At 35.0% G+C, this 14,723-nt stretch overlaps 2 protein-coding genes across 5 annotated transcripts in view; one reads left to right on the top strand and one right to left on the bottom strand.

Annotated features, from left to right (window-relative positions):
• LOC136031288 (uncharacterized) overlaps positions 1-12,177 on the bottom strand; it is a 62,489-nt gene extending 50,312 nt beyond the window's left edge. The window contains exons 1-2 of the mRNA XM_065710735.1: positions 12,021-12,177; positions 3,554-3,828 (exon numbers count right to left, since the gene is read on the bottom strand). Of these exons, the coding sequence (XP_065566807.1) occupies positions 3,554-3,828; positions 12,021-12,149 (404 nt within the window). The 5' untranslated portion in view covers positions 12,150-12,177. The remainder of the gene's footprint in view (positions 1-3,553; positions 3,829-12,020) is intronic.
• The window catches only part of LOC136031289 (solute carrier organic anion transporter family member 1C1-like), a 178,652-nt gene that overhangs the window by 159,296 nt on the left and 4,633 nt on the right, over positions 1-14,723 (top strand). The window lies entirely within an intron of this gene.

The following is a 14,723-nucleotide window of genomic DNA, read 5'->3' as shown; positions in this document are numbered from 1 at the left end:
ATATTTTCATGTCTGCAAATATTTTATTATGATGGGGAGACAGCTCATTTTAAGATAGAATAGCCCGGAGGGGAATTAACAGCCTACACCCAAAACAAATCCGGAAGAAGTAGCATTTACCCAAAATATCATGACAGTACTGTCAGGCTTACTAAGCTATAATTTCTTCTAGTGGCGCCACTCCTTGAGGTCAACATGCAACTCCGTTAGAAGTCACAGTTCTGAACAGACAAACTCGTAAAAGATTGCTCCTGTGCCGCAATGCGGCAATACAGGCAGGTTCTTCCTTCCGGGGATAGGAAGGATGAATGTATATGACCTTAAGGATAACAAACCCTTACCCCCGCAGACCTCAGGAAAGGGGTTGTAAATTATGCCTTAAGGATGCTTAAGAATTATCTTATGAACTTCAGAGGGGGCTCATTGGGCTTCTAATCAGAAGTGTTAGTGCCCTTTTTGAGATTCAGAGTGATTGAAGTGTGGATATCCCAAACATCTCGTATTTTCTCAAATGAATCTGATAAAAAATTTAGATGGCAATTTTTTTGTAGTAGAAACTTCGCATAGAGCTCATTCCATTAAAACTTGAAAGGGCTACTGCCCTTTTTTATAGTCATAAGGGAGTTGAGGACAACCAACCTTCCTTCCACGCTCACCATTTCCCCATAACACATCCAATCAACAATTCGAGATAGCCATTTTGTTCGACGTAATTGAAGGTCCGTAAATCATATCCCTCAAGATGACAACCCCCCTCCCGAAGCCCTCAGGGCAAGGGTTATAAGTTATGCCCTGGGGACATTTAAGTTATATATATATATAGAAAGGGTAATCCTAAAAACTCCAAAATGCTCTCGTATGATTGGAAATGAGAAGTTCTACAGTCCTTGTTAAGATTCGGAATGATTAGAGATTGATACCCCGCCCCCAACCCTATACCTCGTATTTTCCCAAAATGCGTGTGATACAAATTTTGAGATGGCAATTTGTTGTCGTAGATACTTCTAAAAAGCCTGATTCGATGGGAAATTGAAACGACTAGTGCCCTTTTTATTAGTCAATAGTGATTGGAGGGCAACAGCCCCCCCCCCTATGCCAATCAATTCCCAAAACACATCTAATCAAAATTTTGAGAAAGCCATTTTGTTCAGTGTAGCTGAAAGGTCTGGAAATTATGTCTTTGATAACCCCCAGACCTTCGCAAGACAAGAACATAATGTACAATTTACTGAAAAAATGGCTGTGGATTGTCAGTTTAGCATACATCTATATATATATAAAAATAAGTTGTCCGTGTGTCTGTCGAGTGACGTCATGTTTGTGTATCGACTGACGTCATGTTTGTCGACTGACGAAATTACAGACCGTGACATCGGGACACAAATGACGACCGGGACACCGGGACATAGGGAATATAAATGACGACCGGGACACTCAAAGAGAAAGCGACCGGGACACAAGGAATATTCGATTAGCAATCACCATCAACAAAGCACCGGGACACAAATGACGACCGGGACACAGGGAATATAAATGACGACCAGGACGCTCAAAGAGAAATTACAGACCGGGACACCGGAACACAAATGACGACCGGGACACCAGGACACAGGGAATATAAATGACGACCGCGAAACTCAAAGAGAAATTACAGACTGGGACACCGGGACACAAATGACGACCGGGACACAGGGAAACAACAACAACGGGGACGAAGGGGGCACAGGGGGATATATAAATGACGACGGGGACACAGGGAATGTTCGATTAGCAATAAACATCAACAAAGCTCAAGGGCGATCATTAGAATAATGAGGTATAGATCTGAATACAGATTGTTTTTCCCATGGACAATTACATGTTGTATGTTCAAGAGTCGGTAAACCTGACAATCTGTTTATATGCACAGACAATGGGACAGCCAAGAATGTTGTATATTCGCAAGTTTTACGTAGTTAAAAAAATATATATATCTATCTATATTCACAGGTGGGACACAGGGACACAACTACAATGGCGCGTAACTAATATGGCGCGTAACGACTTACGCGTGCGGGGGGGCTTGGGGGGCGCGAAGTGCCCCCAATACCTAGTATACTAATATATATTCCTTAAAGTTTAATCATTTTTAACTGATTAAAGTTAAAAAAGTTAAAACATTTTGTTTATTTAAATAATACAATAAACAATCGAGTCAAACTCAAAACGAGCAAAAATTAACATGAGTAGGGCCGACAACTCCATGTCTTCTCAAGACTAGAACATAATTTGCACTTTACTGAAAATAAAATATATTATAAATGTTTTTACTTTGTTTTTATTTGTTTAAAATGTTTTTACTAGATATATGAAGGGGGAAGTCCTCCCCCTTGTAATCCAATTGCAGCGCGAGTGTTTGGTGCCCTTTTTAAGAGTAGCAAGAGGTTGGAGGGCAAGCAGCCCTTCTCTCAAACCCATTCATTTTCCAAACGTATCCAGTCAACATTTTGAGACAGCCGTTTTGTTCAGCATAGTAGAACGGTCCTGCAACTATGTCTCTAGGGATATTATGCATTTAAACCCGCCACAATTATGCAATTGGCCCATTATGCTTTAAGACTAAACGTTGCTTTAAAATAATTTATGTTTTCCAATAAGACACCTCAGCAATATATCCAGAACGACTGGGGGCTATTAAGTTGAAACTTTTCGAGATAATACTACTACGACTTCTGCTCTTACGATTTAAATAAATAAAAAGAGTGTAAATGTATCCAAGTTGTCAAAGAGCATAGATAGAGCCTTTTGGGAATAATATTAAGTTTTATTTTTCAGGTCAACTTCTGAAGCCTATGATAATACTGTGTCAATAAAAAAGAACAGTAATTAATTTAAAAACTGTTTCCAAAAGACAAATTTTTCAAAGAAAAGTAAAGAGCTCTATAAAGCCAAGTATGAGCAAAAATAAAGTCAAATAATCCTCTAAGCGCAAAACTACCACAAATCACTAACAATAAATAAATGAAACTCAAAACAAACAGAAATTACAATAAATAGCCGAATCGAGCTCAACGAGCAAAAATTAACATGAGTAGGGCAGATAACCCCCATGCCTTCTCAAGACCTGAACACAATTTGGAGGATGATAGCTGTAAGAAAATATTTCTATTTAACTCTTCTGCATTGCTATTAAACTTATGTACTTGATTCGCATTGACCATTTAAGGAGATTAACCATTTAAGGAGATTAACAATGAAACAGTAGATAACCTCTTGAACAATCGAAGTTGACGTGTAAAAAAAGTGGAAGTCATTTCATTTCAGATTCAGTTCAATTTAATAGCAGAGCTTTAAACCACTATCATGGGTAACATTTACAGGATCACATGTAAAAAGCCATGGAGATTAAAAATTACTGCTTTTATATCTCTGCATTAACCCTCTATATTCCTTCACCAAAATGATAAGTAAACACTGGATTATATTGGGTAAAAATAACAATGGTCTTTCTTTTTTTTAGGAAAATTGAGTACATAGAATTCTCCCAGAGTCGCAAGTAGAAAAAAAAACTTACTTTTGATGGAGTTGCTGTGCACTCAATACGCTGTCTTTTGATGCTGCTCTTGATAATGATAAAGAATATTTATGTGCTCTATGATGTAGCTCACAGAGACATCTATTTGGTGAGCTCCCATGACTAAAACTATGAGGAACTAGATATTTTTGTTGATTTTGTATAGATTCTCTGGAGTAGTCGGACTTTTCATCAGGATCGTGACTGCCTTCTGTTTCAACACTGGCCTGGTTTGACGCAGAAGGATTTGAAAACCTTTGACGACTTCCTTTTACCTAAAATGAAAACACTTACAAAACTATAATGAGCTAGCAATTCTTGCTCAAAAATCAGAATAATTTACACTAAAATGGTGCGAATAGAGCATTCTAAGATAGCGAACTGAAGTTACTTGAGCTATCGTTTTGAACCGTGCATAGATTTTAATATGTATGATTAGAGAATCAAAGTGGGCCAGTGCTTTCATGTCATAAATTTAAGACCAAGGGAGCACTATGTACCAAAAAATGTAAGGTTGGAGGTTCTGGCCCCCCTTAAGATGGGGTGCAGAATTTGGTTGAAAAACGCTATTTTCCAATCAGTTGTATATTTTCAGTATTCTTTTCTAGGTCAAAGAGAACACAAATTTTTATTTGGTGATGGGTTTTATGACAGGATCAAAAAATAAGCAAAAAATCTTATTGATAATTAACCCTCTGGTCCCTTTACCAAAAGGACCGTGATGCGCAAAATATTTATTTAGGAGAATGGTACTCAAAAATGGGCCCAATAACTGGTGTAAAACTTTTTTTTTCCCAATTGGCTTCCCAATTTTTTTTTCCCAAGGAGACACCAATCCGAAAAAAAAATATCGATTTACCCAAAAAGGACCAAAAAACTTTTTTCCAAACGGCTTGAAACTTATATTTGTAAGTTCCCAAGCCAAAAGAAACCTAATGTCACAAGAATAGGCTTGGGCAGAGGTACTCAAAAAATCAGCAATAGTTTTTTTTTTATCAGTTTGAAACTCACATCTGTAATTTCTCGGGCCAAAGGGATTCTAATACATAATTTTACTTTTCCCTAAAACGAGACTGAAAGAACGGCCTAAGAAACTATTTTTTTGTGTTTTTTTTTTTAACGGCTCAAAACTCTAGACTTTAAGAAACTTCAAGCCTCTCGGCTAAAAAAAAATCGTAGTGCATAAAGAAATTTGGGCTGGGGGCACGAGCACCTCAAAAATCATCAAAAGACTGGTTTTTTGATTAGCTTGAATTTTTTATGAGAAGCCAAAAGGTCAGAGGGATCAAGGAACTCCGATGCACTTGTAGTGTAAAAAAAATTGTTTGCCCATAAGAAGGTAAAAAAAAATCCAAACAATCTGCAATTTATATCCATTAATTTGCAGATCAGAGTAACGCTATGAACAGAAAACTCTTGAAAAACCATCTTGACTCACCCCGAGAATTGACGATTTTTTTTCACAACGGCAAAGAATCGGATTATTTTTGATTAGTCTGATTTTTGAACAGATCAAGGCTAAAAATTATCCCAAACCAAAAAAGTTACTGGATCGTTTTTAGCATATCAGATCAAAATATAAAAAGATTAATGACACGTAAAAACAGGCCCATAAAGTTCGTGTCACTGACAGGCTAGAGATTTAAATTCTAAGTCATTGGGCAAATTAAACCCAATGAAGAAATACAAACTTGAAAGTATTTTTGTGGTATGTGAAGTTTGTTCCTTTCTGACCGGCTTTGCAATTACGGGGAATAGACATACCTCAATAAAGAAAATGTTTACCTCAATCTGAGTACCTGAATAAGAAACAAAGTCGGTCCTATCGACTTGTGACCGAAAACAGTGTCAAAGAATCTTGTTTTCTGCAGTTGGCCTAAATTTAAACATGCGGAATGAACAAGAAGAAATCCTATTATTCCAGTAACTCAAGACAACGACTTTTGAAAAAAAAATCGGTTGCATAAATTCGAGAACAAGCGTAACGGAACAAGATATTGCTGCTCGGATTGGGCTCGAAACTCACAGCACAGACAAAAGAATCTCAATGACCTTAAACTGTATTGAAAAACACCTATTTGTATAGATTTATGACGCCCAAAATAGGCACAATTTTTTGTGATTGGTTTACAGCCTACCGGGCATGCAGACGGAAGAGAACATAAACCACATAAAGGAGGAATAATTTTGGAATGAAAGGATTGTATCGATTTGTTGCATCCCAAAACGGCTTCTCTGATCAGTTGGGGACTTTTAGTGTATATACGCTGGGCCAAGGGGACCTCAGTGAGGACAGAAATCATCTCTAGAAAAAATATTTCATTTCAGCTTAAATTACAAAATCTATTAGCCATTTTACCAAATTTTTAAGCATCTTTTTTCAGTCTTCTTCCTCTCATGATTTCTATTAATAGGCAAATAAAATCAAACCGGAAAAACTGTCCAAATATTTTTCTATTTTCCTATGTTTTCCATTTAAGCCTAAGAGCGCCATTTTATTTTGATTATTTTTTCTTCTGGGCAATCATTCCCAATTCAGAAATTTTGTAAATATCCGAAATGGATAAAGTAAGGGAAAATAACAAAAGTAAGGGAAACATCTTATAGCCAACGAATTACCCAGTACAATCTTTATCTAATATACCGTTCATCGGTGACTATCAAGCATGCACAAATTGTTCATTCTTGAAAGGCATTTGAGATGTCACTACTTGTCCAGCATTTCCAGACATAACTTTGTCCACACAACAGTCAAACATCTTTTCGGATGCTTTCTAATTAACCATTTAGTACAGACAAACATTCATCTAACTTATTCAAACAAAGAATGTTTGTTTACTCTCTGGTTTCCAGGTAAAGTTGTTTCTTTTTTCCTTATTTTTTTTTTTCTTCAGTGTTGAGGCAGGGTGTGCCTTCTTCAAAAGCAATGAGAAGAATGTCTATCGATATACTATCGTTGCCAGTGGAGTGTCATCATGCATTATTTTTTGTCATTCGTTAGGAAAAATTGAGATGGGAAATTTAATGGTTTATTAATTAAAATCAAGAAATGAACAAACAGAACAAGTAAGATAGCAAAAAGAATCAGGGGAGATGAAAATACTTACGTGACACTCTTCCTACCAAAATCTTAATCTCAGTAAGTAAATACAACAATTTTACTAATTCAGGTAAAAAAGGAGTAAAATAATTTAGACACCACGATTAATGAAAATAGAGAATATTGCTCACAGAACATCTATGTCAATCTTGATTAAGTGTAATAACTATAGCGGTATAGCCAGCCAGAAAAAAAGTGATTCATTGAAAACTTTACTTTTCTGTTGCAACATCTTGTCGGTACCACTTTATTCGGTAAAAACTAGCAGGAAACAGGCTAGTTTAAAATCAAGAGTCAGTTCGATCATCCATTTTTAGTGCCAAAAATTAACTACAGAAACAATGTGTCAAGCTTATGGACCGATTGAGCGTATTCTAAGTAATTTTCTTCCTCAGGAAAAAATCGCTTGGTGCTTCATTTTTTTAAAGTCCATATTCATACTCTGTAGTAACTTATTTCTAACCTCATAAATACCACATTTAAAAAACCCTTAATTTACCTCTAAATTTACAACACTATCGTCAGTCTTGATATTGAGTCTATCTTTTGTTTGTTTTTTTTTTACCAGATTTCTTCCTATCCTAAAAGACCCCTCCTTCCAAATAAATCTACATTTTTATGGTCTCCAAAGTTTTCTAGGACCAAGAGGCTACCATTTGACACCATTTATATCAAACAGGAAGTACTACAGTAATGCCAAATTGATTGGCATACGATTTACATATGGATTATGTATGAGCCTAGGAATTGGACCCGAGCCTCCCTCCTCCTCCGAAAGAAAATAATAGCTCTACTACTTTGCTTGCGTGTTACTCGCTTCTTGGCCTTGACAGAGGATGTGTGAAAAACACTGGAATGTGGTTAACTGAATTCCGAAGCCTTATTCTGAAGCCAACTCAATGGATGACAGAAAATCTTTCTATGCAAACGATTTCTATGATGTTTTCAGAATCAGAGTAGTGAGCTGCCTCACTCTGTAGCCAGAAAAAAATATATCTTTTCTGAAGCCGGTATATCGAAGCCTATTGGAAAAAATGAATGATAGGTGTGAAAAACTTTCCAGAGTTACATAGCTATTTCTGGAAAAATGCCCATGTTCGGTATACATCATGTTAGAAATGAAGGCCTAGGAATGTTTTTGACTCGGAACAAGCTTTTAAGTGGTATAACTTGTTGTTTTCGGGCTCTAGTCAAAGAAATGCATGCTATCAATTCAATAAACTTAAATCTGGTTCACCGACTGCATCCAAGGCGGAGAGAAGTTTCAGGAAACCGAGATTGTATGCAACAATGAATGATCAGCACAAGAATCACCTATATTGGGATGTGCTGCGAGATTAATATTGCTGACGAGCGGAAATATGACAGATCACTAATGGTCTGGTGTACTACCAAGTAAAAATATATTCTACCCATATACTGTTTGAATGATTTGAGTTAGTTGCAAATTTCATACTTTGTGTGGATTTATTTATTCATTATGGAAAATCACAAGATTCTTATGATAGTGATTTGATATTAACAAACGGCCCAATTAATTAAACATAGCCATTTTCTTTCAGGAAAATCCAAGGGCTTACCATCCATACTATTCAAGCTTTAATAACTTTAGTAAACTGTTCAAACCATGCTTGTTACATGAGTAATTGGTCGTACAAATACTTCTTAAGGAACCTTATTAATGTTAATTATGCAGAACACGCTTGAGAATTTTAATCTGTAGATCTGAAAAACCAATTTCATACCGGTCTCATAGGTGGGTGACAGAATGCATTGGACTTCTATAATCTTTGCTATATATTTATGCATTAGGGGCGTGGGGGCAAAGTATTTGGATAGCATGAAGTTAGAAAACAATTCTTACTTCATAATATACAAAATAATCGTAGCTAACACATTTTGTATGCAGACCCGCTATACTTTACCCCCCCCCCCCAATCTGCAAATATATAGCCCAAAATATATAAGTTTAAAGCATTCTGTCAACTGTCACTTGTCTTTGTGGCCATGAAACTGGTTTTTTCAGATCTAAAATTCAGTTTAGGAACTTGAATGTGTTCTGAACAATTAACAGCTACCCTTAGTAAGAATAGAAGAAGAATTTTTTCTTCAGGTTAGAAGGCATGAAATAAATAGGTTTTATGTTAATTATTGATGAAAAAAGTAGTCAGTAAAAATAATTCCCAATTTGATAGGCTTGTTGGACATACTAATAAAAAGCTATAAAAGTGGACATACTTACCACTTTTAAAGGAAAATCCATTATCTCTTTCCCCCAGACATAAAAAAGTTCGGAAAATGAATAAAACATGTGCCAGAGATATATACAAGGCTTTTGAATTGGTTTCTAACTCACAAGCTTCCCTGGCTCTTCTTCACTGCGGGGTTTACCCACTCATTCGTATCTCTTCATGCAATTAGCACCATAAGGCATCTATCATCGGATGGAAAAATTTCCAAAGCAGTCAGATGCAACGAGAGTTAAAAAGGGCCTGACATTGGATTTTACTATTTTCAACAATCTATCCAATTTTTTCTTTTCAACTATATATATATAATATATATATATATATATATATATATATATATATATATATATATATATATATATATATATATATATATATATGTGTGTGTGTGTGTGTGTGTGTGTGTGTGTGTGTGTGTTTAGATGTTATGGCATTGATGAAAGTTGTGAGAGAACGAACACCTTAGTAACCAGATTTAGATTTTGATCAATTTCAAGCAGTAGGCTTTCCATGGAATTGTCTTTCACTGATGTGAGATGTTTAGAATCATAATATTAGTTCTATTCTATCTTCATAGACATTACATGGCATTTTGTATTCATAGAGGGTTTCAGTTTATTATTGTCATTTTAGCCTGTTAATTTAGGCTTAAAACTATTAATTACCCGCCCCATTTACCATTGTTTTAAATCGAGACAAAGCAACTTGACAAATAACGAGAAGACCAAAAACAAATCTTAAAACATAATACACCGCCATAAGTATAAATAAAAAGACCAAAAAGAGTGTTGTGTCTGAATAGCTGCTGGATTAAATAAAAAAAGAGCACTAAAGCTAAAGTCAGATAAATGTGTATGACAGGTACCTCTCGATTAAAGCTAAAGTTTATAAAAGATTCTATTTCTTTTATCACTTTGACAAAGCGTGCAGGGCTAATAAATGTACCAGAGAAATAAGGAAAAAAATTTAATATTCCCAGGCAACACTTCTAGAGGAGATAGCAATTTAGCTCCTTGGTTTCTCTCGTTATTACTCCCCGGGGGTAAAAGAAACGTAACTTGGGATCTAAATTCGCTTCCTGGGATGCATTTGTCTGGGAAGAACGCTTATTTGATACATAAATGTTATATATGCCAAATCTTTTTGTTTAGTACGGTAATTTTCAAGAAATTTGTGTTTTTAATTTCAGTTTTGCAAATTTACTTACTTAATATTGCTGTTAAACAGCATAATATATTCCCGGAGAGCTTACAAAAGGCATAGTTAAATTTGCAATATATCATTACAAATTCTACTTTATCAATTGATTAAATCAACCAAAATAGAATCAAACTTTTTACGTCCCTTTTTCCATCCTTCTTCAAAAGACAATAGAAGCTTTCATGTTCCATCCAGCTCGCAGCTTCAAACTGCGATTACTCAAAACTTATTAATTGCAGATAGTAAGCTAAAAAAAATTTACGACTGGATATTTTAATAGCAATGACGGAAAAATACACATTCTATAACTTAATCTTCTAGTTTTTTTTGCTTTCTAAACGAGTCTTTCTTCAAAAATAACTCTCAGTTCCATTTGTTTTGAAAACTAAGTGGCTGTAGGGAATTTTTGGCACGACTGGCCGTTGTTTAAAGAAGTTTCGACAGAAAGGTAACACAAATTTTTTTCTCGGGTTTCAGAGAAATTGTATGAGCAGAGCTCAGATTCACATGTTTCTTTTTAATGAATCTAAAAGTCGAAAATCATGTAAAAATAATTTTTACAAAGGTAGCCTGCATGAGAAACAAGTTCAGAAGAAAGCTTAAAGATAAATTAAGAACAAAATCATTTGAGATTTTTTTTTAGAAAATTAAGTCATTTGCATCTGTAGATTAAAGCTATGATTTTGAAATTCTTTTATCGATGGTGTAAGGCTGGTATTTTGATTGTTTTATATATTTTTTGGAGGGCTGGGTGTAAAAATACCCAGAAACGCACTAATATACATAATTTTAATATAGGCTACATGAGAAAAGACGATATATAAATCAAATTAATTGATTAAAATCCGCAACTAATAGATAAAAGAAGATTCAGGTTTTAGTAAAAATTCAATGATATTAGCTGATGTTTGCAGCCTGCAGCATAGCCAACGTATGATAAGCACCTTGTGGCTAACAATAGTTGTTTGGAGCCGCAAATTACTAGGAACCCTTCTAAAATTAAATTCACGCAACGACACCTTATTTAATCAGTAACCGGCGGCCACTGCATTTTCGTCCAACCTTTCAACAAAAAAGTGAAAGAGAAATAAAATAATTTGGTGAAAAAGATACTATAGAAATGATTAACAAACATACTCTACAACTCACTTGAGGCAATTGGGTCGTTATATTGTCATTTCAGTTATACTAAAAACAGGATAAGATTTAGGCGATTAAAATATTTTTATTACAAAGAAATTGTAACAATAAATATTTTTACAATGCAAGAACATGTAGAAGTAATGTTTCATCTTGTAGCCGAAACTGGTATGGGCGAGGTAGAGTAAAAAAGTCATTAAAAAAAAAACATCTTGGCCACCGACACTACTACTGCCATGATACAAAACACTAAGATAAAAAAAAAAAAAACATCACCACTTTACTTCCGAGAACTAAATTTCAAAATCCCCAGAAAATAAATCAGAACTCCTATTTTACAAAAACAGTTCTTTAATGGTTTTCATCACTTATTTAAGTATTCCTTTTTTGAATGAACGTGAATGAACAGCGTAGTGACGTGTAGAAATCCTAGCTAAAATCCTTGCTTATTGGATTTAGATGGATAAGTAGAAGGAGTAAATTATATATGAATATATATATATATATATATATATATATATATATATATTATATATATATATATATATATATATATATATATATTTAAAGAGAAAAAATAATGAGAGTACAGAACGGATTTAGTAAAAAAAAATTAGAGTTTTGTACTGATTCCGTGATTTCTTGCCAGAATATAAGAACCACAAACGCGGAACTAAAATTTCATTTAGTAAGAATTTATTTAGAAATTCAGTAAAAAAAAAAACCTTCTGCGTTGTACTGTGGAAGGGAATAAATTATAATAAGAGTTTCATCTTACAACTGTCTCTCCAGTACAGCTGAAGTTATCTGAACCAAGATGCGTTTTGGTAGATCCAAATGGAGTACCCCAAATACTGTCACGATTTTCTTCTAGACCAGTACTGTCACCGGAGGACATTGGTAACATTGGGGCTCTCGGTCTCGGTTTCCATGGCGGACTCTGAAAGACAAGAAATATCTTCAATTTATATTTTAGTCATTTAGGTCAATCCATCTAATGAAATCCCAAATTTCCAATAGAATTCAAGCATTAAAAAGGAGCACCTTAATTCTAATTAGAATGCTTGTTAGCCAAATTAAATAATTTATTGAGAAATTTAATGTCAAGATTAAGCATAAAAGTTTGCTCCAAATGCAATTTAAGGTGTCAAAAGCAAAATTTAATTCATTTTCAAATTTGACCAAATCAGTGCTGACCACATGCCAATTTATTGACATTTACAATGGATCTGTCGAATACCAATTGTTCGCAATACAAATCGAAGTGGTTTGAATAGAATAAAGCAAAGGGAGCAAAGCAAATATACCGCACTACATCTCTACTTTGACAGCCCTTCTTTCTACCATACGTGTTCCATATCATTTTTTTAAGCACCAGGTACCTACGAAAGATAAAGCCGATATTGACTGTTACTATAACCAATTTGTGATGTGTATGAAAAAGGTAGAAGAAGCTGCCGTACCTCGGCAACGCATTCGTAAAAGAGCACAAAAACCTCTCTGGTCAATGGACCCTTGTTTGCAGTCGATAAAAGCAAAGCGAAATTGTGGCTCTAGATATGGAACGAATATGGTGTGCCAAGTTTTGGGTGTGTGGCTGATCTCAAACGTAAAACTAAAATCGAATATAAACGTTATCTGAGGTCGGCACGTTACCGCGGTACGGTTTTCCCAGTGAGTTGGAAAGATTGGCGAAAAGTGATCAATTATGACAAGTTAAATGATGATACTGTGACAAGTAACTGCCTTCCACATTCAGCTTGGTATAAACATTATTCTTTGATTTTTTCGGTGATTAACTATTCAATGCATTCTGTACATACTCGCCTTCTTATCCCCCCCCCTCTTTAGTACAACGCTTTCGCAACACCATATAGTGCCCATATCTTTTTCTTCCGTAATTGATGCTGTGAAAAGTTTAAAATCTATTTCAATAGAAAATGATGGTATTTCAAAGACGCATATGCGGATTGATTGCACCCCCCCCCCCTTATATCTCACTTTCAGTTCCTTTTTCAAATGTGTCTATGTACTTCAAGCGTACCTGAGAGTTTTCTGTGTGTCACTGTTTCGTCAATTTTTAAAAATGGAAAGCCACCGACGATTGTTCCTGCTATCTACCCATTACTGTTTCTTGGAAACATTGCAAGGTTTTTGAGTATATCCTTTTACCTTTTCTGACTAAAAATATTAATGAGGATGAGAACCAATTTGGTTTTCGGCATGGGTTGGGTTGTCAGCATGCGCATAAGATTCCGTCTTCTTTACTGGCTGATAATTCTTCCAAGGGAAATGGTCTTAATATTTGTGCTTTGGATGTTTCGAAAGCATTTGGTAATGTGGTCCATAGTCAGCTTCTTTTTTCTCTGTATAATTATGGGGTCAATATGTTATAATGCTTCTTAGGTTTTGGTATTCAAATTCTTTTCCTCAATTACAATCTTCACTAGACACTATTATGAGGGTACGAAGAGGAGTTAGGCAGGGTGGTGTTCTGTCCCTACGCTTTTTAAGATTTGTATTTCTAGTGTGCTGGTTAAGATTTCAGGTACATACCTTACTGGTCTTGCGGATGTTTCTTACCTTGTTATGCTGACGACATGCTTCTGATTAGCCGTTCCTAAAAGGGTCCTTCCCAAATGGTCTCTATAGTTTTTGATGTTTTTTCTGATATTGGCCTTTCACTTATTACAGACACATGTGAGTTTCTTCCCTATAATTGTACTAATGCTACTCCCCTTCACTGTAATAACTTCACTATCCCTCTTGTTAATTGTATTCGTTGGCTTGGTATCTGTATTACTAACAATCTTTCGAGCTTACGTCAGCGTACTATTTGTGATATAAGCAAAAAGATCCAGATTGGCTATGCAGAGATTGTTGCAAACAGAGGGAAGTATTATAGGCGTGCACTGGCCAATCTTTATTCTACTTTCTGTAATCATTCTGTCCTTTATGCTTCAGGTCTTTTCCCCTTCTTAAGAAAGGTAATTTAAAAAGAATCCAGATAAATTATTTCAAATTTTGTAAATTTCTTCTGTATCTTCCACCTTGGACAAAAAACCGGATTCTTGTTAGCAAATTTTCATTTCCTGATATAACTTTAAAATTGAAATTCTACACAGAAAACTCTCCAGTACGGCTTCTGTGCCCCAATCCCCTCACCACCGTCTTATCCGTTTCTTTCGTTGATTTTGCATGTGTGTTTGTTTTCTCTTTGTGTTTTTTTTTTATTTATTCCTACTGCGCCATATTTACTTAATGTATCGTGTGGGTGATAGAAAGATAAATAAATCAATTAATTAAAGTATAGAATTCGCTAGGAGTCTTTTCTTCCATGCATTTCACGAAAGAATTAGTATTTTCTAAATTTCTTTGTTTAAAGTTTATTATTTCACTGACTAGATGCTTAATGCATGGATCGCTACCATGTAAAATAGTTTTATCCAGTAAAAGCTAATGGTGAGTTTTTTTCAAAATG

Source organism: Artemia franciscana, chromosome 9 (assembly GCF_032884065.1).
Source record: "Artemia franciscana chromosome 9, ASM3288406v1, whole genome shotgun sequence".
NCBI lineage: Eukaryota > Metazoa > Arthropoda > Branchiopoda > Anostraca > Artemiidae > Artemia > Artemia franciscana.
The sequence above is the reverse complement of the archived record's forward strand: the minus strand, read 5'-3'. Positions and strand labels throughout refer to the sequence as shown.